Source organism: Anomalospiza imberbis, chromosome 11, assembly GCF_031753505.1.
Source record: "Anomalospiza imberbis isolate Cuckoo-Finch-1a 21T00152 chromosome 11, ASM3175350v1, whole genome shotgun sequence".
Classification (NCBI taxonomy): Eukaryota; Metazoa; Chordata; class Aves; order Passeriformes; family Viduidae; genus Anomalospiza; species Anomalospiza imberbis.
Window position 1 is genome coordinate 5,920,147 of NC_089691.1, and position 25,046 is coordinate 5,945,192.

General features: G+C 46.8%; 1 protein-coding gene across 3 annotated transcripts in view; it reads right to left on the reverse strand.

Moving 5' to 3' along the window:
- Positions 1-190: 190 nt before the first annotated feature.
- IP6K1 (inositol hexakisphosphate kinase 1) overlaps positions 191-25,046 on the reverse strand; it is a 36,609-nt gene continuing 11,753 nt past the window's right edge. For 2 of the 3 annotated variants that reach the window (XM_068201555.1, XM_068201556.1), the window contains exons 3-7: positions 8,215-8,560; positions 5,783-5,993; positions 5,015-5,199; positions 3,557-3,732; positions 191-2,712 (exon numbers count right to left, since the gene is read on the reverse strand). In XM_068201555.1, the coding sequence (XP_068057656.1) occupies positions 2,203-2,712; positions 3,557-3,732; positions 5,015-5,199; positions 5,783-5,993; positions 8,215-8,437 (1,305 nt within the window). In that variant the 5' untranslated portion in view covers positions 8,438-8,560 and the 3' untranslated portion in view covers positions 191-2,202. The remainder of the gene's footprint in view (positions 2,713-3,556; positions 3,733-5,014; positions 5,200-5,782; positions 5,994-8,214; positions 8,561-25,046) is intronic. The other variant, XM_068201557.1, reaches the window with a different exon arrangement.

Below are 25,046 nucleotides of genomic sequence, written 5' to 3' on the forward strand. Positions count from 1 at the left end.
CCGGGTCCCAGCGCCGTGTGGCCAAGTCGTTGCCGCAGCCACCGCACCCTGCCCGGGGCCGGGGCTCCCTCGGGACGCAGCAGCGACGGGGCGACCCCGATGAGATGAGAGCAGCGGCCACAGCCGCACCGGGCGGGGACGCTCATCCAAAGCCCCCAACCCCGTCCCCAAGAGAGGCAGGCACGGTACGCCGCGGACAAAAACAGATCCTTTAATGGTTTTTGGTTCTCTGTGAAGCACAAACAGGGTGGTTATTCATGTAAAAACAAACGGGGCCAAGGCTATGTACAAGCTGTGGAGTCCCACGGCGGTGGTCCGAAGGGAGGGAGGCGGCTCCCACTGAGCACCGGCAGCGTGGCCCGTCTGTCACGGCCCAGTGAGGCGGGGAAAGGCAGGAATGAGCGCGGGGGGACAGCAAGGGGCTCTCCCGGCAGTGCGCCGTGACTCACCCGAGCACAGCCCGCGGGGACAAGGACATGCAGAGGTGGGCGGCGATGGGCCACGCTAGGGCAGGGCCAAGGAATAATACGGCTGCTGTGGGTACCTAACACCCCTGCACTCACCCAGCCTCGCTGCCTCCTGCAAACCTGCTCCCTGAAAATCCTGCGAGTCCGGGCAAGGTAGGGACCCGCAGGAGCAATGAAGTAACCCAGTGCAGGGCAGCGTGCCATGGATAAAGGTCCTTCTCCAGAGGGTGGGAGGGGAGCAGTGGCTTGGGCAGGCTTTGAGGAGCTGGGAGACAGGCAAAGTGGGCAGCTCTCCTGTCCCCTTCCACACCAGCGCCACAGACCTGTGCCTGAGATGTGGCAGCCGTGCTTTCCGAGCGGCCTCTGCACACATGGAGTCGGCACACATGCGACATGCGAGTATTCCCCAAACAAGCTTCCCTGAAGTAATTTAAAAAACCCCAACCCTGGCCTTGTGGGTACACAGGGTAGTGGTAATGCCATGGAACAAGTCAGTGAGAGCAGGAGGGAGCAGCCAGGGCTCCAGCACAGAAACAGGAGCTGAGGTGGAGCAGGGTTCGGTCTGGTACCACCAGGCCACAGTATCAAACATTAATTCCTCATCAAAGGAGGCTGGGGACATTTATTTTGGGAAACACTGACTCTGTGAAGCAAAGCTGAACAGTCAGGCAGTGGTACTGAACAGTCAAGACAGTGGCACTCACTGCTCAGCTAAGTCACCCCTCACCTGGCCTCTAGAGACCCTCAGGGAGGAGATGGGGATCAGCCCTAAGCCTCAGCCTCCCCTTCCACCACCCCCAGACCTGCTGGAAGAGCAGGGCCTGGGGGCAGAGGGTCCCCGGGGGAAGAGGGCAGCTTTGTGCTGGAGGGACATATTCTGTACTTTACAGGAGGGGAAGGGTTGAAATGGTCCAAAATGCCCCACTGCACAGCTGGGGTCATGTTAACTGCTACAGGTACTATTGCTAGCCCACGAGCTGAGCGCTTTCAAGTCAGTGGTCCAGGGCAGAGTCACTCCTGCAGAGCCCTGTGCCTGCCCATGCCGTGCCATGCCATGAGGGAGCAAGCAGACCCCAGGCTCGAGCACAGCTCCACGTGTGTGGCATTCCCTCCAGGCCACAGCTCTGCCAGGGATTGCATTTGGTCATTTCATTTCCGTGTTTGGGGTAGTTACTCACAGTGCCCAAACAGCAGAAAAAGGCAGCATCAAAAGCAAAGCCCCATCGGCAAAACCCAGGGCAGAGCCAGCGACACCGAACACAGGGACCGGCACCTGACTTCTCACCGGTGGCCTCGCAGATGCTGCCAACCGTCAGGCAAGTGCCCTTTCCAAACAACTCAGGAGAAATTCAAAGGGGAAGCTCCTGAGGCAGAAAGCTCCTCACACCAGAGCTCCAGCCCCGTCAAGGGCCCTGGGCCCTCCTGCTTTCTCTTCCCTATGTCCAGGTCCTCCCTCCAGAACGCACATATGATGAGCGAGGAACCGGGACACCTGACACCCAGCGGGCATCTGCACAGCCTCCTCCAGAAGGCAGAGCAAGTGCGGTCAGAACCATCTGGTCAGCACGAGGAGTTCTTCCATCCTGCCTCACCTCAGCTCTTCTATCCAAGTACATTTAAAAAACAACAGCGATACAGTTGTTTAAAACCAAATTTGTCTGTGTTTTTCCTGTAGTAGTGGGTGGTCTTGTCTGCTCCTGCCACCAGGACAAGAATAAGAGGCCACAGCCCAGAGCTACTGGTTTTCCTCACGCATCTGTTCCATGATGTTGATGAGGCTTTCCAGCCCGAACACGTAGCCCATGTCGGGTCCGTCGTGCACAGTGGGGTCGTCGCGGAAGCCCTTGAAGGTGCTGTGTGCAAAGTCAATCATGCGCACGTCCACCTTGGGCTGGGCCGAGGAGCCGGGCTCCGAGCTGCCGCCGTCCTGGAGGCTCTCCGGGACAGAGCCGTCCACCCGCTTCAGGCGCGCCTCCGGCCGGCGCTCCACCAAGGTCCCCGCACGGCTGTCCTTCCCGTCGTAGATGATGAGGAGGGAGCTGGAGTAGAAGCGGTAGGAGGCCTGTCTCTCCAAAACCGCCTTCAGGCTGCGCAGTTTGGCGAGGACAGGCTCAAAGAGGTCCTTGCGCAGCTCAATGCCGTTGTGGAGGTACTGGTAGAGGGCATTGCGGAAGCCTTCGATGGAAAGGCCGCGCCCATAGTATTTATTCCTGCATAAGTAATGCCCTGTGTCCAGCTGATAGACCTGGAACACCAAAGGAAATGCACATCAAGTGGGAGCAATAGGCTAAGGCTACAGAGAGCCCTGAGCTGTCCTGCACTGACAGGGCAAAGGGAACTCATCCTATCCCCATTATGATTGAGTGGGAGCAGGAGACAGCTCTGCCCATTCCCTGCATCCCAGAGCAGCTCATGGGTGCCACCCAGGGGTATATTCAGGATGCCTGAGCACTAGTCCTCTTCCAGGACACCCAAAAGGGCCTCACGAGTCCCAGTGCCCCAAAAGGCATGACACAACTGACCCCAAGAGTTAAAAAGCTAAGTCTTACAACTACTCAGACCAGACAATCCTCTGGCAGGAGGAGCTGCCAACACCTATTGCCACTACGTGGCAAGTGATTAACGAGGAGCCCTCATTGCTTCAGAGTCTGTGGGCAGAGACCTGGGTTACAAGATCTGGTTCCTTCGGCAGGTGGGGAAAGGAGCGATTATTGCTCAACAGCAAACCCTTGTGCACAGGCCCAGGCACAGCAGAGCAACTTTTTAACAATCAGTGCAGTATAGAAAGAAATGTCAGACACTTCCATCCCCAGGCATTGTGGTTCTAGCTGAACACTAAGCCACAAAAATAATTTTATTACAAAATCGCCTGTGTGTGAACAAAGGAGCTCTGGACAAAGGAGACCTTCTCAGCAAAAGCAGGTTCATTTGTTTTAGGCTCAGAAATGAGCACAAAAATAGCATGAATGTTGGTGTACCTACCTGCAGTGGGAGGTTCAAATTCAGTGCTCAGCAGAAAACACTAACTGGGAGGCTTAATGCCGCTGTGAAAAGGAAGGTACAGCATCTGCAGCCTGGGGGATCCCTACCTGCATCCCACACACACGCACACCCAAGGTGGCAGAAGTGCTCTGTTCACACTTCTTCATCTGCCGAGCAGCCTTCTCCTCAGAGGCATCATCTCCGTGCTGTCTGGTCCCCATCTTCAGATCAAGCACACAGGGAAGCTTGAAGTGATGCACCACGTTCTCCAGCAACAGGAACTCTGGGATGTGTGTCAAGGAGAGCTCACCCACCAGAGGCACCCAAGGGCCACCACAGACAGGGACTTGGGCCAGCAGGAGATAGGGATGGACAACAAACAAATAGGAACCAAAGAACAGACAAGACAAACAGCTTGGTGAGTTGAAGAAAAGGACAAAACCCGAAGAGTGGACCCAGACTTTGACAGCTGGTAGAAGGAAACGGCCAACAGCAGGAAGGTCACATGCAGTTGCACTGGAAATTCAGAGGGGAAACTGAGAAGCAAAACACTGGTGGTCAGGAAGGACATAGTATGCCAGTAGGAATTGCTGATCCATTAAGAGAGCTTAAAGTCTAATCAAATTAGCCATTTGACCATATGGATAAACAATACAAAGCCTACAGACTGAAAACTCAAGGGTCAAGTAATGGCAGGGTTGGCCTGTCCAGAACAGCAACACTGCCCAACACACAGGGAGGGAGCTGGGGAGGTGACAAAGCCAGGAAACAGAACAGTAACAGGAGCCCTCTGTCAGCAGCACACAATGGGCAAGCTCCTGCACTGGGGCACAGCACTGAGAACACACCCCAGGCACTCTGTACAGCAACCTGTTCCAAAAGGGGGAAAAAATACCCCAAAAGTTTGCCCTAAGGAGTCCCACAGGGCACAGATCAACATGTAAAATCTGAAATGGCAACCAGAGCACAGCTGGATTAAATGCGCAAGAGAGAAATTCTGTTTGGTTTAGAAAGAGGAACTTCATAAAAACAAGGAATTGTGCTTAAAAAGGAGAGGGCAGCCAAAGAGAATTACTTCTCTGCAAGTGATGCATGCTATTTAAAAATAAAATCTGGAGTCTCCAAGCTCCCACTTGAGAATTGGAGAAGGAAGCCCACGAAGTTAAAATTAGGAAGAATATGCCTATTAAAAGTAAGTTTGTTTCTATATGAGGAAAAAAGAATCCAGGTGAAACAAAATAACCCTGCAAGCTGGCAAGCTCAGCAAAGGGAGTCATTTGTGAAGGCACAGAAAACAAAGCCATCTTCCAACCATATGAAGAAGTCAGTCAGACTGCCTGAAGGTGGATGGAGATCTTTAGGGTCCCTTCCAATCCAAACCATTCTATGATTCATTAGTGTCACAGTATGGGAAGCAGGAAGAACAGCTAAAAGGAACGTGTAACTCAGCTGTGGTTGAGGACAGAAATGCTAAGGGAAATGCAGGCCTGGCTGCCTCAGGCACAAACGGGTAAGGCCAGGGCAGCAGCAGCCTGACACACCCAGCTGTGCTTCCCAAAGGATACTGTACAGCTTCCGGTCCTTGGACTCCGACCGCATGCGGCTCAGCTGCTGCTTGTGGCAGCGCAGGCTCCAGGGGTTATAGCTGATCTTCTCGGAGCTCAGGCCGCTGTTCCCATCCAACATCTGAAATGGAACATCTGAGTGGATGTGCAAGTCCACCCTGGGACTCTTCGTTTCCTGGATGCTGCTGGTGTAAAGACAGAACAAACCTGCCTGTTAGAATCCATCAGTTCTTCACACACGACTGTCACATTCTCCACTGGCACACAACCATTTTCTGTTCCTTCTCCTGCTGCACACAATGCAGATCTCCTAAAAGCAAATCCTCACCAATACCCTGGGCTATGGACCCATGCTCCAGGATCTGGTCTATTCAATATCTCTGCTAATAGAGCAAACAGGAACACTTGCTCCTCTGGAAGCTCTGGCTGGGGTGAGGAGGTAGAAGACCCATATTCAAAATTCCCTGGGAAGAACCCCCTGGGTTAATAACCAGGTGGACTGAAGAGTGTTCAAATCTGCTCTGTATGCTTTGGTTCCACATCTGATACACTGCCAACACTTACCCTGTATCAGAAGCATTTCATATGGATGAATTGGTCCTGAACCCAGCAAAACTCCTGACAGAGTCTGCAGTGCCAAAATGTGCTGGGCTAGCAAGTGCACAACGGCCTGGCCACCTTAAGGAATTGCAGAACATCCTCAAGCAAAGGAGTAAGGAAGAGAGATCTCTTGTTATTCGTGTTGTCACTGGGCCCTCCAAGTTTTACCTTTCGGTGCTGTCACTGGCCAGGCCAGGCTTCTCCTCCTTGTGCTCGGTGCCGCTGCTTGACCTGTGAAGGCTCCGGCGTGAGTGCTTGCGCCGTGGCTGGTCCCTCTCTGGCAGATCATCCTGCTCCAGAGCCTCATTCTCCACATAGGGATAGGCCACCAGGTTAATGTAGCCATCACTGTCTCCCTCAAAACAGACAGATACCACACCTGCCAGGGAGAAGTGACACGTCAATTCTCCTGGAGGAGGGAATTCACAACCATTATCAACCAAATGTTCTGCAGGAGAGAGGAAAACGTAACTCACAGAGAAGCAAAGCAAACCCAGAGCAATGAAAGAGGGGGAAGCTCTGCCACCACAGGAAATAAGGACAAAAGTACAGCTGGAAAGCTGAGGGTGTGATTTATTTCCTTCCTTCAGTCTTGCAGCAAATGTAAAACTGAAGAGAGTCAAGTACAGTCTGCCAAGATGCTGAGGGGAGCAAAGCATGTAAAATAATATCTGGTTTGTCTGGATAAGTACCTACATCCTGCAGAAGCATTCCAGCTGTTGACAGGGACATCACTGGCCAAGCAGGACTGTGCTTTCTCTGCCAAAGGAGCTTTCCAGCATCAGAGCAATGAAGTACAGAGCCCTAAGGCTGAGGTGACACCTGCCTCTTACCACAAGTCAGCCAGTCTCAAAAAAGGGATCTGCAAGGGCCCCAGCCTTCCTAGCAATAAACACAGGGGGTTCTGGAAGCATAACTACCTCTGCCAAGTGCAGGCAAGCAGGACCATGTGTCCTGTCCAGTTTTGTCCTCTGAATGCTCCTGGGAAGCACCATAGTCCAAGGGAAGTTATAGATCTTCCACAGCACAGACTCAGAATATATCTGGCCAGCCACAGAGCAGGACTGCTGACACTTCCACTTAGGGCTGACATCTCCATTTCTGGGACTACTGCCCCAGCCCTGAAAATGAGGCCATCAGCCCATCTCCTGATGTGCAGTGACAAAATGTTTCATTAGCTCGTCACTAGTATTGACTAGCTGCCAAGAGTGTCAAATGACAGATGCACTGAACCAAATGATTTATCACAAACATGAGGAAACTTTGCCCTGCCCAGCTGATGCCAGCCGTCCTGTTCTCGTCCTCGTCCGTCTTTTCTCCTTATCTGCACAGGACAATGTTAACAAGGTTCAGGTGCCTGAAACATGACTCCAGAATGTCACTACATAAATGCTACTCCAAGTGCTGCCTGAATGTGCTCAAAATACCTCTGTGAAGTCTTACAGCAATATCCAAGCGCTCAGACAGAAAATATCGTACCCAGTGCTCCTCTCCCCACGATCAGTAGGAAAGATTTCTATTTCTATGAGGAATCTGCATAGGATGAAATCGCACACTGGGAGAGTCATGCACATCCCATGCCATTAGGGTACCAGGAAGTACCTGATCTCAAGAAGGACAAGAGTCCATCTGGACTATCAGCTTCATCAGTTTTCAACACACTGCCCCAAGAAAAACTCCCATCATATGGACTCTAGGAACTACAGGCTTCAGTGGGATTTCTGATGGGACAGTAGAGCACTCTGTGGCCCCAGAACAGCCAGAGGGTTAAGAGAGGACCCATCTGTTGCAGACTGCACCCCTCACTCATGACAACCTGTGGGCAGACACCGGGAAGGAAGCTGATACTGCTTGGAGACAATCAGGCTGCAGTGAGATGCAAAGGCAAGACCCTGAACAGATGGTGGTCCCAGCTGTCTGTAAAGCACCACCTTCCCAGCGCTACGTGGAGACAAAGCAGCAGAGGAAACAGGAACACTGAGCCCCCAGAAGCCTACCTGACCACACCACCATCCCGAACACAAACACACAAGGCTGGAAGCCTACTGAGCTTCTCAAAGACACAGCTGAGCTGCCAACCTCCTACAATGACACAGGCACTGGAAAATTCCACTCCTTCAAAGCAGCTGGGGACAAGGTTGCACCTCAGCATTGGGAAAGCCATACTTCCTGCTTCAGCAGCTTGCTGCTGTGGATCCATAAAAGAGATGGGATGAGGAAGCAATAAATTATGGAACTGGAATGTGCAAATGCTCAGTCTGTGATCTGGCTTCATTAGCTCAAGGTCAAGGCTGTAATTGACAATAACTTGGTAATAAAACTGCTTAAGTTACACATCCATAACCTTAAACTTTGGACTACAACTGTCACACTGCATATTCTCTGCCTAGAAAGATGAGCACATTCAGCTCAGCGTGCCTACCAAAAAAAACCAACTTCTTCCTTTCCAAGTGCTGCTATCAAATTGCCAGCCCACAAAAGGGAGCTTAAAAAAAAGCAAAATGACCCCAAAAGACAGCAAGACAGCAGCAGCTGCAGGAAAATGGAAGGGCAGGTTCTTAAAGGCTGTAACTGCACTCTGAAATGCCAAGAGGCCTCACCTTTGTACTCAGGTGTGAACTCCTTCATTTCTGGGGGCAGGGACTCATAGAAGCGCTGCTCCCGGGTGATGAGGGGCTTGCAGACAGTGTGGTCATCGTAGCGCATCATGCTGCTGTGCCCGCCCACCTGGTGAATGAAAGGCTCCAGCAGGACCCCCCGGTCTCCAGAGCGAGTGGCATTCTTGCCATACTTGCCCACTTCCATGGTTTGACAAACACACATTGCGTTGAGCACCCGTTGCACTCTTGGAGCATGGGGAGAGCCACATGGGCTGGGAGGGGCAGCTCAGCAGTGGTCAGGCAGCCACAGGGGGGAAATCCTGGCAATTTGCTTCCTTGCAGTGATCTGAAAAAGCAAGAGATTCCTGTTAGTAAAGGACTACTTACACTCACTCCTTGTTCGCTTGGAGAAGTTTACGGTACTTATTTATTCCCATATCCTCTTCTGTTTTCTGTTTACATCCTGCTTGTTCCAGCATGCTCCTCACCTCCTCTTTAATCCTACAGGTAAACACACACTAATTGGAGGGGTCTCATCTAGCGCTCCTCCAATAGGATTGACAGCAGACAGGGAAAGGAGGAAATACGGCTATTTTAAGCCTCCCATCTTTATAAAATATGATTTCCTTCCCTGTTCATTTTATTAGTAAGGCAACGGAGCAGACTGTGAGCTATAGCCCACACCTGCCTATCAGTATTGGTGACTGACACAGGCAGTATAAACATTTCCAGAATCTCAAATCCCCTCCTCATGCCTCTGCATTTTTAACATCTAAATAATTCCTGTTCACCTACTATTGTCACATTGTTTCCTCCTTTAGTGCTCACTTCTCTTCAGGCACTGACATGAAAGACACAGAGTAAGACAGTCATTCTGTCACTGTGTGTGCACTGGAACTGAATGGATTCTGCTCAGATTCTCTCCTTTATTACTCTCAGCCTTTCAGGACAAGTTTCTAATGCTTTCACAGCACCTATAGGCACAACAAAGCCCTGATCTCTAGAGGTAAGCAAGATATATCACTAAATCCAAATGAGATTACAAGTGCTTTAGAGAAGCAGATGGTCTTTTAGTGTTTGCAGAGTGCCCGGTACAGCCACAGGATGACGGAAAAGTAAAGCTGCCCAAATTCTCTCCAGATGACTTGCCCTTTTTCCAGCTTAGATCACAGCTGCCCCTGAGGCTGCTGGGGAAAATGTCACAGGATTTCCTCACAACGATGAGTTATCCAAATGTTGGTTCAAGAAACAAGTGGTGACTACAGTTTCCAAACGCATCGAATTTCCAGTTTCTTCACACAGCAACAGCCAAGGGCAGTAATTTAAGAACTGAGGGATCCTGGAGGCCTGAACAAGGGCCACGGCTCAGGCTGTTCCTCGTCTGGCCACGGGATGTCTCTGCAGCTACACAACACTGCCAGGCCGGGGGAATTCTGGATGAACACGAGCTCATCTCCCCCGCTCCAATTCAGCCATGTCAGAGATGAAGCTCGAGAGATTCAAAAGGAGGGGTGATACTTCATAACATGTTTAACCCAATCTAGCCCAAATTCCCCACAGCAGGACAATGCTTATCTCTCCCTGTCTGCTCATTCCTGCTTGCTTCCTCACACTGGGTTTTTGGGATAGTATGAGTGTACGTACATTTGAGTTGAATCATCTTGCTGATCCTGTGGAAAACATGTCCTTTTGTGGTTACATGACCACACTGCCACATTCAGTGCAAGGGGAATAATGCGAATATTTAGCTGGCTTTTAAGGCAGGGGCCAGGAAATAGGAGGGGAAAAAAACCCACAACACAGTAGTCCCTCTCTGAAGTAACTCATGTCAAAGTCTATTCCAGGCATCCCTCAAACTCTGTCACCCAAAATCACTCAGAGCCTAAGCTGGATCACAAACAAAAACATGCTGGGGATTTCTCTCCTCCCTCTTGTTTGTTTATCAACAAGAAGAAACTTCAGCTCACAGATGTTTTAGTTGGGTTGAACACAGTTAATATCCAAGAATAAGCGAGGTACCATCATTTGCAAGAGGTCAGCGCTTCACAGATTCCAGACAAATGTTTCACAGACTAAAGTCTCCCCTTCCTGATGCAGCTTTGCCTTGGATTCAATTTCTTTTATCTTGCCAATGACTAAAGCAGAGCTTTCAGCTATTCCAAACAATACAGAGGACAAACTTAACTTCACACCTTCCTGTAGTTTAAACTTCACAGGACAAGAGAAATACAAGATTTATCGGTGTATCAGTTGTTGTCACACCCAGGGGACATGCACATGATGCTCAGGACTGCAGTCATCCAAGGGCTGCTGGGAAATAGCTGTGGCCACCAAGGATCCTGGGCTCACAGCCAAGTACCCCAGCACCCCCAAGAAACCCCAACATGACAAATGGTGGGTGTGCAGGCTCCCTGGGAGGAAGTGAAAGCCGTAAAACCAAAACATTCTGAGGCTGTGACACAAGAGAAGGAGCTGGGCATCAGGTGGGGAGAAAGTCCAAAGCCAGATACAACTGCTCTAGACACACATCCACACACTCCAGAGAAACAGTGATACAGGCAGTATTTTCCCATGTTCAAGTGAATGTGAGAAAAAATATTTTGTGGCAAGCAGCATTTCAGAGGCATTTGTAAAGATGAAGATTTCCATAGGGCTTGAGAAAGAGACATTTTATAGCTCAGATACAGCTTAGTGTTTTTCATCAAACTAACTCAAAGTAAAGGGTTATTACTAAACATGGACACTATCCACAAAGAAAGACAGAAGATTCCCAGCAGTTTCAAACAAATATAAAGCAGACAAGTATTTGAAATCCTAAATATTACTCATCCTTTGTCTGTTAAACAAAGGCATGAGTTCAACTATTTTAGCTGGCTAATATATTCAAAGTCCTTCCAATTAAACTGCAAAATGCAGTGCACAGTCTAAGAAACAGCTTGAGGGAGACCAGTTCATTTAAGCAGATCCTTTGGTATCTTCCACCACCACCACTGCAGCTCAAGCAGCAGTGAAACACCCGGGCCAGTTTGGAATGATCTCTCTTTAAAAAGACAAAGTGCCCACTGAGCTGGACTCGGGAAAGGTGGGGGGTGGGATTTAGGAGCAGAGTTATCTGTGACTACACAGACATATCAACCCCCATATTTCATTATCCTCCCCAGTAACAGACTCAGGCACTGGAACAAAATTTGCTCTACAATATTTACGTCTAGACATCTTTGTCAATGTATCTGCTCCAAGTCTGATCTGCATACCTCATTGTTTAAACACTTCCTGGCAATAAGACATGTTTTCTTGTAGTAACACATTTCCAAACAAAATTCAGTAAGACATCCAAGATAATGGATTAGGAAGAGCAGAGTTAAGTGGGGTAAACCCTGTCCCCAAAACCAAAACATCACCCTCCAGCAGGGAATATATCCCTTCGTAGAAACAGTGCTGTGTTCTTGAAGACCCAGCCAGAGACCTCTTAAACATTACTGAACCCTGGCTGAAGACTACAGGCATCTTACCAGACAGACCAGCATCCCACCCAAGGAGATGCTCCTGCCAGGACACAGCACCAGAGAACAAGAACAGCAATGCCTCCTCTGAGGGTGTAACTTGAAGGAGACAGAAAAATTAGCCTTGGAGGTCACCACATGACAAGAGGTGACAGCAGGGAGCTGCAGTGCCATGGGTGTGAGAATTACTGCTGAGCACCCCACAATGTGATGTCCCTGCTCTCTATAAGCCATCTTGTACAGGAACATTGGCAACGCTTCACGACTCACTGGTAAAGCTACTTCGCTAAATAAAAAGGAGAACAAATGCTTTAAATTGTGATGAATCACACAGCAAGAACACTGACTGCCCTCAGCAGCTTGCACATCCCTGTTTCCAGCACCGTCGCTCCTCCGACTCTGTAACGAGGGCTAAGGCAGATGGCCACTGACGACACTGGAGACAGGCCACAGGCAAGGGATAAATACAGACCCCAACGTCACCATGACACAAGCTGGACTTTCCCTGAACAGCCCCAGAGCACTCAGGAGCAAAGCACAAGAATAGAAAATAGAAAATACCAGTATAGCAAACAGGAGGAGCACAGCATTTGGTCAGTTGGTTCCTGGTGAGCTAGACTCATTAGCAAAGAAAAGCAGAAGCATCTGTGCTGAAAAGCAGGGTTGTTTCTACTCATGCTGGATTGGATGAGGTATAAGAAGAAAACCCACTCTAAGAAAGCTGAAAAAAACCTGTTTCCCACTGTGCTATGAGATCAACTTTCCAGTACAAAAGCTGACCCCCCCCACAGGTTTGAAACTTGTCTGTCAAGTCAGCAGTAAATGGAGATGAGCCCTGGGACTTGGGCAGAGAACACAACTCTCCAGGAACCTGCAGCAACACTTAGGATGTAACCAGAAACATTTGGCCTTGGTGACATCCAGGAAGCTACAGATTTTCCTAGCTTACTTAAGCACATAGCTTTAAATCCTGAACCTTCTCATGCATCTTGTCCAACACTTGAACTACTACCAAATACTCCTTTTTGGACAGGCTGCTCTCACCGTGACAAGTTTGGCTCGTCAGATTGAGGCCAGGAAGTAGAATACAATCTATATACATGCATCCAAAGTGGAACAGAAGTCTTAGGAAAAGCTGCTTAAGAATGCCAGCTGCGGAGGAGAATGGCAACAGTGAGGCTTGGGGAGGAAGTGCAGTGAACAAGGGCTTGGAGAGGACAAAAGCCACCACGACGCATGCTCCACCCTATGCCATGAGCTGAGCTTCCTTCACCAATCCTCTTTCTTCCTCATCAACAGGGCACATATGCACCAACTGCTACGTGTTCACAAGGAAAGAGCCTGATCTACTTAAGACAGAGCTAATCTGAACCTAGAAAAAGGGAAATAAAATTAAGCTTATACTACAAGTCCTTAGACATACATGTTTCTGGCTCTTAAAGATCTGAAGGAAGACTGCTGGTTTTAGCTGGGAGAGTTAATTTTCTTCCTTTTAACATGTATGAGGTTGTGGTTTGGATTTGTGCTGAAAACAATGTTGATAATAGAGATGTTTTTGTTATTGGGGAGCAGGGCTAACTGAATCGAGGCTTTTTCTGCTTCTGACACTGCTCCACCAGTGAGGAAGCTGGGGGTGCACAAGAAGCTGGGAGGCAACACCCCAACTGGCCCCAGGGATATCCCAGACCATAAGGTGTCAAGCATAGCATACAGAGCTGGGGAAAGAAAAAGGAAGGGGGGATGCCCAGAGTGATGGTGTTTGTCTTTCCAAGTCACTGCTACTGTGATGAAGCCCTGCTTTCCTGGGGACAGCTGAACACTTGCCTGCCCATGGGAGGTTGGGAATGAGTTCCTTCTTTTAGCTCCCTTGTGCATGCAGTTTTTGCTTTACCTGTTAAACCGTCTTTATCCCACGAGTTTTTTCCCTTTTACCCTTCCAATTCCCTCCCTCGTCTCACCAGGAGGGAAGTGAGCGAGTGGCTGTGTGGGACGGAGTTGCTAGCTGAGGTTAAACCACAGACTACTTGTGCCATACTTCTATCACACTGATCACAAAGCTTCAGCACTTTTGCCAGCAGCCTGCGAGACCAAGAATTTTCTCCTCTTCTTTTCCTAAGAAAGGAGCGGAAGCCAAGCCTTTTCAGCTCTTGCTGAAGAAAGAGAGGCTGAGCCATGTACTTTTAACTCTGGCTGGACTGCTGAAACCAGTCACTAAAACCAGTGCTTAGATCTGGGCTTAAACAAGGCTTTTTCTTCTTAGAGGCCAGATCAGCAAGAATTGCAATGGCCCTTCTGCTGTCACCTACACATAAAGCATGGCAAGCTTTCTGGGAGGGATGAGGCACTGGGAGTCCTTGTTAGGGATTCAGACCCAGGACACAGACAATGCCCCTTTTCTCACACTGGCACCCTACAGTGGTAGCCTCTCTCTCTGTTCTTATCCTTTTTTTTTTTTTTTTTAAGCCAACTCTTAGCACACAGCCATTAATAGGGAAGGTCTGTCACATTCAGCAACATATGGAGCAGGTACTCTGCAACATTTTGTGAACACCTGTCATGCAGCTGTCTACAGACAGGGGTAACCCAAACTGGGGCTCAAAGGGCCTCTTCCAGCTTGTATTCCTGTCTGGCCTGATGCTGGACAAGCTGGCACTACTGTGATAAGATCATGCTGGGGAGCAGTGGAGGACTGCACATAACAGGGATAATTTAACTCCCTTACTGCTCTTTTCTCCAGGCTTCCCCTTCCTCACCGGAGAAATGCAGCACCCTGGCAGGAGGGCACAGGCTGTCTAGGGACCTGCCAGTCCTTGTCACTCCTATCAGTGTCACTGCAAAGGCTGCAAGAAGGGCCAGCCCTGGTCTGGTCACCACCAGTCTTTCCTCCCCAGTGGGAGGTGGGGGATGAGCAAGAGGGAGCTGAGCTGCTGAATCCTCCTGCTGCACCTTGCCACAAATACACCCTGCCTTGGTAGAAAAGGGCACCTTCCTCCTCTGTTCCAAAGCACTGGCTGCAGTCCAAGCCTGAGAGTTTCCACAGCAGCAAGACATGACAGAATATGTACAACAAAAGGCTGCCTTATCAGTACCAGCCCAGAAGACTTTTTTCCAAGCCTGTGCCTAAGAGAGCAGGGTCATCCAATATCGGCTTTGCATTTTAGAGGAGAAATGAGATTATGACACATGCTTTCTAGAGAAGGGCTTAGGGAAGATCAATGCTTGTGAGGCCTCATTGCTCAGCTTTCTGTGAGCTAATTTCTGGCTTCACATAATTTACAAAGAGGAAGAAGTCTCCACAGGTTATTTTTAAATTATTCCAATGCAAAAGCTGGCTGTTCAGCACAGCTTTCCAATCCAATGGTCAGAGACAGTTAGAAAGTAACATATTTGCAACAGTCAAAAGCCACAATGAATCAACCTAAACCACCAAGAAAAAACATCTTTTAAAATTTACATTAGTGCAGGGGCTCAGAAACTCATCAACAGGCAGAAAATTGTCCCTGCATTGTCAGCATGGCAGGGAGATGGGAGAAAGATTCATGCCATTCCCATTGAAGAAGCCTGGCTCCAAGATAAACCCAGAATTTGTAACTCAACTTACGGACTGAATAAACAGAGGGAACAATTTCACCTCCTGTCTCAAAAAAATCTTATGTTTAAAATTTTAATCTAAAATAAAGTATACCTACTCTTTAGTCACAGATCTTGGCCTCTTTCCTGACAGTAAGGCTCAAATAAGGCAGCACAACCCTAAGAAAGTCCTGCACAGTCATCCAAGTAACCACCCAAATGCCTCCCCAGCAGGAGGACGATGGAATGACTATGCTGAGTTCAGCACGAGGAGGAGTCCACTCAGAAACTGTACTTTCATGTTCAGCTGTGGTACCAAATTCTACAATCTCAACAGCATCAGAAGGCAGGATGGAGGAGCAGGTAAATGCACCACAGCTGCTGACAGCAAGAGAATGAGTCAGAGCTGGGGATGGCTGTGCTGAGCCAGAGGACAAATGCATTGCACAGTGAGCACTGCTGGCAGCAAGAGGGAGGTGTGAGATTTTGTGGGAGCATGGACACAGCTCAGCCAGATGGGTGGCACAGGGAAGGGCTGCTCAGCACTGGGGAGCTGCCCCCCAAACCAAGGAGAATCCACTGCAGTCAGGCAAGCACGTCTCAGGTTTGTGTTACAACACGGGCGAAGAGAACAACTGGCACCTCCTAAGTTCTCATCTCATCTTCTCCAGTCTTAAAATGCCCCAGAAGACCTTGAAGGCATCACATCAGAGCCAAGGAAAACAATTTGGCCTAATCTCCTACAGAGTAACTGCTGGCCTCTGAGCTGCAAGGTGCTGTTGTCACCCACATGTGCAAACACCTCTGGAGCCTGAGCTCCCACTCACACCTCCACATGGACTAGACAAGGAGAAAAGGTTGTGCACCTCAGCCTTGTGTCCCTCAGACTCCTAGCTAGTACAGACACCTGGAAAGCAGGTGGAAAGATGGGACAAGATCCTTCCAGCTCCTGTAGAGAGTAAACAAGAGGAAACCTCCAGGAAAAGCACCAAAATCCCAGAAAAAGGAAGTACTTGTGCAGCAATAAGAGCAGTTTTTTCAGGCTTCAAGACGGTGGTTGAGAGAAACTGAAAGGAACAATCAATGTGCTGCACCTTACACTTGTCACCCAGAGAAAGCAAAGCAAAGGTGCCAAAGTGAGGATTCTGCAACAGGAAAAACAGTCAGCTCCCCCACCTCAACAGCAAGGGCACACACAGTTTCAGACCTTGCATGAGCAACGAAAAAAGAGAAAAAAGGTGTGTTTTCTGGCTCTTTGCCCTCCACAATCTTATAAAAAAATAAGGGACAATAAGGGAAAACACAAGAGGTTTTACTGCTTGGGTTTTTTGCTATTTGAAGATAAAAGTCAAGAAAAATATTTAATCCTTTTTTTTTTTTCTTTTTTCAGAATGTATAAAACCAGTGGATTAAGGAAGAAAACCCAGGTGAACACCTACACCTCCAGCTCTCTGACAGGGAAATAAATGACAGTGAAACACATACATCAAAAGTTCAGTCTGCACAAGAAAAAAATGCACATTGATATTTCATTCATCCACCATGTTCTATTTAGGTTGGTAAACCAGGGCAGTTTTAGGGTTAAAAAAACCTTGTTTGTCTTGGTTGCTTATAAAGTGATCCTCCACAATGGAACCAATGCCATCCAAATGCCTGGCTTTAAAAAATCACCCAATATTATGTTGAGATTCTTCTGGCACTGATTGAGCCAAGTCAGTTTCCAACTCCTCCTTCAGTTATTTCTTCAGACCATAGTTGAACAGGCAATCCTTTGACATCTGGAACAGCATTAACAGTACCCTCCCACTCAGCTCTGCTGCACTGGTACAACTGTTTGCAGCCTCACTATGAATCAAACTAGGGAACTGATCACAGTTAAAAATAAACCAGCACTTTGTTTTGTTTTTTTTAAGGATTACTTTTCAACCAGGTCAGATCCCCAATCTATTGTGCAGCTGTACAAACAGTTGTATCAGCACAAGGTGCCTGAATTGCTGATGGTTATCCTTGCGCCTAAAGCCACTGTTTGCATTCCCAGCTCACCTCATTGCATGGCTGCTGTAGAACAGGATCACTGACCAAACAAGACGTAGGGAGCTCGACTGTCATTGCTTGCAACCATGGAGGGTCCCTCCAGTGAGACAAAATGAGGTCACACTGATGTCTATCCTACAGCTAAGGCATGGCTACCAAGCTCCCTCGAGCTGTTTCTTGTCCAAAATTATATGTCATTTTTGCAGCCTGCATGCTGAAATAAACATAAAAGCATGACTAACCAAGTCACTAATGAGAATGAACACCTTTGGGCCAAGTTCTGAAACAGAAATTGCATAAGCACTAACTCTCATGGTGATCTTCCATTCAAGAAACACAAGTCTACGTGATGTGCAGACTCCCACTAATTTGAAGACTGTGACATTCAGAGAGTGAACGGGGGAGCCTATCTTCAGTTTTGGCAACTCTTCAAATTGCAGCTGAATTTTTATTTGAACATGGAAATACAAACAGAAATACTGACAACCAGAATAAGCACTAAGCAATGATGCCATACTAACACACTTTAGAAACAACTATGAGAGAAACAAACAGAAGGTTTTCCAAAATTACCAGCTCAAATCTTGTTTGAAACAAAACCAACTGAAAACACCTAATTTTTTGATGGCTGCCTGGAAACCTACTGGGAAATACTTGGTTCTCTGTTTCCAGCTGGTGACAGGTACCTGCATCAGACACACACCCTTGGGAGAGGCCTTCTCATTGAAAACAAGGCACAAAAGACTGAATAACCATAAAGATCTGACTTCTAGCAAAGGGCAGGAGGCACATTAATGAAACAGCTTCAGGAAATCAGCTTTCTACAGTTTCTGTTGTGTCTGCTCTAGAAGGCAAAAAAAAAAAAAATAGTCTCTAAGGCTGTTCAGCAGCCTTTTTTGTAGATGTCACCACATCAATCCGTGAAGACACAAAACTGAAAAAATTGCTAACTGGCAAACCTTACCCTTTCTTCCTTAACATGCATCTCAGGCTATAGTTCCATGACAGCTTAAGTAAATCTAAGTCAGCATTCTTCAAACCCATCCCCTCCCCTGAGTCAGCACTGGCACTCACTGATCCTGCTCAGGAACCAGCCTAGCAAACAAGTTAACCCGGAAAAAAAGAAAAGTTGTTTTTGCCAGTGTGCCTTCCTGAACTGGTTTACTGCCAGTGCCCAACGAAAGTAAAAGGGGACAATCACTGAGCAGGGCAAAGGCAGGCACGAGAGGAGCAGAGCCAATTCCATTCAGCTCCAGCTGCCCTGCAAACACACACTCAGAGAACAGTCTCACCCCCTGACTTTAAAGAGATGCGAGTTGTCACTTGCAGCAGAAACATCATTTGACTTTTTCACCTCTCCTGACATCTTCTTTACACCTGCATCAGCACCCCTGCTGACAGCGACATTAAGTACCCAATCTGGTAGGAAAATAAAACAACAATACATAAAACAAAACAAAAAGCCTTCAGTTTTCAGTTGGATCAGGTCCCTGGACAACAATCCCCCAGCATCAACAGACAGAAGTCAAGAAAAAAGGTTTAATCTTTTTTTTCTGCTTTCAGGATGTAAAGTGAGAAAAGGGAGTGGGAAACCAAGGAAAGCGGGAACCAAGGAGCAGCAAAACTCCACCTCCAAGCAACTGTGAAGCTGTTCTAACTCAACATAGATAAAACATCACAATGTAACTACCTAATAGTTATACAAAACCTTTGGTTCTAAAGATTTAAGCAGTACATTAAAAATCTGCAATCTAATCCTTCATGTTTTCATCTTCCACAACACACCATTAATATTTAAAACACCCTATTTCCTCAAAAATAAATATTTAATTTATTTGATACCAGCGTTATTTTCAGAGCAAAAGAGCTGCTAAAATATATAGAGAGTGAGGAACAGCCTGTTGTGATTAAATAGGGCATGACAAACAGCAGCAGCATGCACAAGCAGTACTGGGGAGCAATGCCAGAGGGAACAGCAACAACAACATTATACAAACAACACCGATTCATGAACAACAAAGAATTCTTAGAAACTGCTGCCTGGGTTACATCCAAGGTTCTCTTTACCTTGGTTAAACTATTAAGAAAGTCACTTCAGAAAGCTGAGCACTTCTGCACAACGAAGCTTTTTAGGAAGGAAGAGTTGATCCATCCAAAGGGCTCTGTGTAGGAAACCACTGCAGCAGTTCCTGTGAAGCAATGGAGTTGCAACAACACTGAGGGTGACACGAAGCTGGAACGAGTAATTTGTCCTCTGTCCCACCGTGAAAGGGCTCTTGTGCCAACACAGGTCCCAAAAGCTGTGTCTGGGTACGTACCCCTCAACTGCTGGAGAGCAGACACGTCATCCTTGGCTGTGGACAGCAACTCCTCAGTGACAGGGACATCGTAGGGTCTCCTCAGGAGAATTTCACTCAAGTTATGTTTCATGACTTTAGCCTCACACCCATTTCCTCATGATTAACATCTGCTGTAGCAAGCTCTCACCACTGCTTGTAACACCTAACTCTGGACACTGCATTCCTCAAATTAGGGATTCCTGGAAGGCCCAGCTTTGCTTCAGAGATACAGAAAATTCCGTTTTTATTTGCCATCTTGCTGCCATGTGGAGGAAAGCAAGCTTAAAGAACAGTCTGGGCCACTGCCATACAGAATTCACTCCTCCAAAGTTCAGAGATTAAGTTGTGGCTGCTGCTTGAACAAGCAGCAAGTTTCCACTGTATTTGGACAATCTTGGAGAAAAATTAGGCCTTTAAAAGATAATACTAAGTTCATGAGCAAATCCTGTATCTTTGTCCCAACACATCACCAAAATATCATAAATCACAAGCAAGAAGTTAATAAATTTCTGGCTGCTGACAGGCACTAACAGTGAAAGTACTGCACTTTAAACATCAAATACACATATTACAGGGTTTTTAAACATTAAGGAAATTTAGTAAAGCTGTCATTTAGGACTGCATTTAGACATCTGAATTTTTCACAAGTCTCCAACATAAGCAAAATACAGGTACAACAAAATAAGGCAAAGGTAAAACTGTGTTGAAGCTGCAAAGCACTAAGCAGAAGCACATGGTTGTCCCCTTTAGATCAAAGTGTCTCATGGGGAACAGAGCACTATCTCTATGCAGTGAGACTTCATAACCCTGTCACACAAGATTATCAACCCATATACACACAGCTGTCTTCTGGCAGGTAGTCAAACCTGAGGCAGTGGGAGTTTTATAGGGGTCAAGACTCTTGTAGGCTTCATCTAGATCTAATTTCTGCTGCTGTGAGATAAAATATGAAAATGGGAGAGGAATTGATCATAGAGGCAACAGAGCTTTGCACAGGGAATGTTTCTCACTCTGCAAAAGGTGACCTTCCGAAGCCTCCGATTCTCCTCTCCTTTAAGAGGATTATGAATCCTACTCTTGGGAGACTTCTGCTCAGCTACCAGCCCACTGCTATTACACATTAACACTAAGTCTTGTGTCCTCATTTCTACCAGCAGAGAGATATTAGAAAAATTTGTAAGATGACTGCTCAAAGACCAGGCTTTTAATGGAATCTCTAATGCAAATAGGGAAAACCACAGCCAGTGATGTTTGGAGGGGACTCTTCTTTGTGCTGTCACACACTCAGCTGCAGATCTGCTTACTGCTTCCCTGCTCAAATCCCAATTCAGCTCATCTGCACACGCAGGCTGCTGACTACCCTGGCAGCAGACATTTCATCAAGGAAAGACTGAAAAGCAGAGATCACCATATGCTAAAAAATTAGGGCAAGTCTAGTGAATGCAGTTCACAGCTCCTCCGCTCCTGTACTGAAGCAGAGCCTCAGCAGGCACCAAGCCCAGGTGGGCTGTCAGGAAGTGAGAGCAGCAATGCCCTGCAAGAACATGCTGGCACCTCAGAGGGAAAGCCAAGGAGCAGAATGCAGCACATTCAGTTACATAAATCCTTCTGTTTCACAGACATCAGACACCAAGAATTTGAGGACAGCTTTTCCTCTGTTCTTTTGGGGTTTTTTTCACCTTCCAACAAGACACCATTTGGACACTTCTAAATGGAGTCTACAAAGCAAATCTTCTCTAGACAACATAACCAGGAATTATTCCCCTTGCCACTTCACAGTGCACAGATGTAAAGCAATCCACGTGGTCATAGCAGTGACCATATACATTTTGTCTTCATAAGGTAATTAAAGTTACAATGCATTATGAATTCCACAATGAGAAAAAAATGTGGGGCTAAACATGAAGGGAAACCTCAACAGGAAGGAACACACTGTCAGCATCTCTGTGAATGAAGATTTAGGATGAGATTAGACACACATACAAGCTATATCTAATGGACGCAAGTTCCCATTTGGGACAAATGGCAAAGTGTTCTCAGAAGAAAAAAAAAGTACTGGCTAACATAACAGATCTCAGATGCATCTGTAAGAACACTCCATGGTTTTGGCTGTTTCAGACTACACAATGCAATAGCAAAGTGCAGCCTAGAGTTAAAGAGTTTTAACCAGTAACTGTACAGAGAAGCTACAGGGTTAACCGCAGACACACGAAAGCGACAGAGCTGAACCCGTGAAGAATAACTACAATAGGCATAAACACAGAGGAGCTAAAATTACATTCCTTAGGCAGTTCTGATAAAATAAGGATGATCTATAGCTTTCCAAGAGACCACTAACTGAAAGACAAATGTAAGCAGCTTGTGGTGAACTTGGATTTTTAATACTGTTCTCAAGTTTTAAATTATGATGCTTTTAAAACAGCTTTGATTAGAAAGTCAGTTGCTGCAGATAATTGATCCCCACAGAAAAATACACAACTAGAACGAAAAATGAACTCCTAATTGCTATTTTTGATTCTGCAGTGGCAAAAAACCTCAAGACCAGCATTATGTAAGAACATTAACCTCTTTGCTCATAAGTGGCACCTTAATTTAGCACACTACCACACTAGAAAGCTTAAACTGAATTCTTAATTCCAACGCACACCACTGGCTGCAGCAAGGCAGTAACAGCAGTATTGGAAAGGAGAAAAAAAAATCCCAAAGCAAACACCACACACTGAATTCTGCAATTATAGTTCCTTGAGTATAAATATATTCACCTTAGCCTGACCAGATCTAATGACACAGTATTCTTTTCAGAATGGCAATTCTGAAAAGATTATCAGATGCCCCACAGTATCTTAGGAACACTGAAGAGAATTCAAAGTACAGATTACCTCCAGATCACCTTTTATAACAGCAAGTTTGTCAAACCCAAAAAAGCTGTAACCCTTTGAAAACAAAATTACTTTGTTTTGACTGATTGTTTTTCTTCTTTTCCAACTAACCTCGCAGCATTCCAAGCACAATACTCCCCTAGGTATAACTGAAATCCCCAAAACTACCATGTATTGTATTTAACTATAGTTCAGTGGCAATCACAAATACACATGACTGAATGAAAAACAAGGTAATCTTGAAGAACATTCATGTGAACCTCCCCACTTCTTCCCAAGAAAAGACAGATTAATCTTCCACACTGATAATGAGCCAGACTGATGAATTTCAACCAGACAGCCTCTTAAATACTGTCTTTCATCCACTCTTATCACATTGTGGCATAGGATGACATTCAGGAGGAAAAAAAAGACTGATTAAGAGCCTACTGTCAGAAGCTAACGTCCTGTGTGGAAAGAGCTCTATGAATCACTCGTTCATCCGCCTCTGACTCCATTTACTCTTCAGAATTCCCTGATGTGCATGAATTCATACTCCACCCATCCAGTCTGTAATGTCCCAACTTGCATACAAGAATACTGTGGGAGAGTGTCAGAACACCCAGTAAACTTAAGCTAAATGGCCCCTAGTCCTCTTCCTCATGCACAAATCCAATTATTTTATCACAGAAGACAATGAGGTGCATCAGACAACTTAAGAGTCAGTAAATCCATACTAACTGTTCCCAGTCACATTCCTGCACAAGTTTCACACAGGAAAGGTGTACCAAAAAGACCTGACCCATGACTGTCCCCAGGACTCAAGTGGGATTGATCACCCTGGATTATCCTTTGGGCCTAGATTGAAAATAAGTAATCAGAGATGTGCCAGCACCCCTGTGACTTTTCCAAGATGACCAAGACCGGCACTGCCAGCACCATCAGGGTCCCATGGGCTCCCATGGCTCCAGTTCTCTCAAGTAATCCCCCACTCTACCTCCATTTGCTTCTGACTGCTGCTTCCTCTTTCAACCTTGTCTCCAGACACAAGAGCCAGGAGACCTTGCAACTGAAAACTCACTCAGGCACAAAAACCATCAAATACCTCAAGGAAGTCTGTGCATCACCGATCCAGCCCCCTTATTCAGCAGAGTCTTTGTTTACCCTTTCACTGCCAGTGTAGAGGTAGAAGTTATGTCGAAATTATCAGGAATGTTGCAAAAAGCACTTCCTGTGAGAAAGTAGCTGCTTCCCCCATTCAAAGACAGAAATGCAGACTAACATGGCCAAGTTTGTTCTGTCTGTATCCCAGGCTGTCAAAGAAACTCCAGGTCACTTTGCAGACATAAAACAAACTTGCTGGAGTTGCATGACCCCATTTCTAAAACATTTGGCAAAACAGCCTCCTTCTCACTGCTAGCCAGGCTGTATTTAGCAAATGGAAGTTAGGTCTGTAAAGAGCAAACCTGGACTCCCCCAAAAATCCCTTAGAAAGCTGCATAGAGAAGCTTCTTTCTAGCTGTCTTTCTAGCTTTAATTAAGAATAAAAATCTAGATGACAGAATAGGGAATAAGGAACTAAGAATTTCACATACTTAGATGCCAACTGTCCAGATTGCTCTTGGTATAGAAATGGGGATGTTTTATGATGACTCCATTCTCTCATGGCTTTAACACACATATCATTTCAGTGCATCAGATGAGAGGGAACTGCAGGAGAGAACTCTCAGCTGTTGCAATGCTCCCCAAGAGACAGGAGAGCCAAGGCAGGGAAGGCTTGCAGCCCAGGTCCCTGCTGCAGGCTCCTGGCACTGAGCGGGCGTCTCATCATGCCACGCTCCCGCTGCCAGGGCGGCGGGAGTGCCCTCTGTGCCTGAAAGCCAGCACGGAAGTGTCACAAAACCAAACAAAAGTACTTTTTATCAAACTCCACAACTCGCAAGTCTCCCCTGCCCCCTTCTGGGAACAACATGGATTTGAAAACTTAAGTATCTTCTTCCAATGATAAAATTGTTTACTTGGGCAAACAAACAAACAAACAAAAACCACAGAAAAAGCTCTTGCCCCAAGCTTGAGTCCCTTCAACAAAGACATGGATGTTATTAAATGCATCTCCTGCAGCAGCAGAGGCAGACTGAAACTGGATTTTCCTCACCCATACACTGAAGCCACTGTCAGGAACTCTCGCCTGCCAGAAAATGGCCGGACAACTCACTACAGCTCAACGCTTATGACTGAGCTGATTCACTCCCCAGGTCACGATGCAGATGCGCAATGCAGGCTCCCTGTCCTCTACCCCAATAACTCAGCTACTTATTTCCCCAAAATAAAAAAATAATAAAAGAAGAAAGTATAGAAAAAATAGCAACTGCAGCAAAACTTGCATTATACACATTAACTGCTCAAAAACCTTCTCCACAAGTTATAGAAACCACATTCTATTAAGCTGCTGACTGCGACCTGACTTAAGCAAAAATCCCTTTGCAGTGACTTATTTATGTTGAGACTTTAAATGCTAAAGACAAACA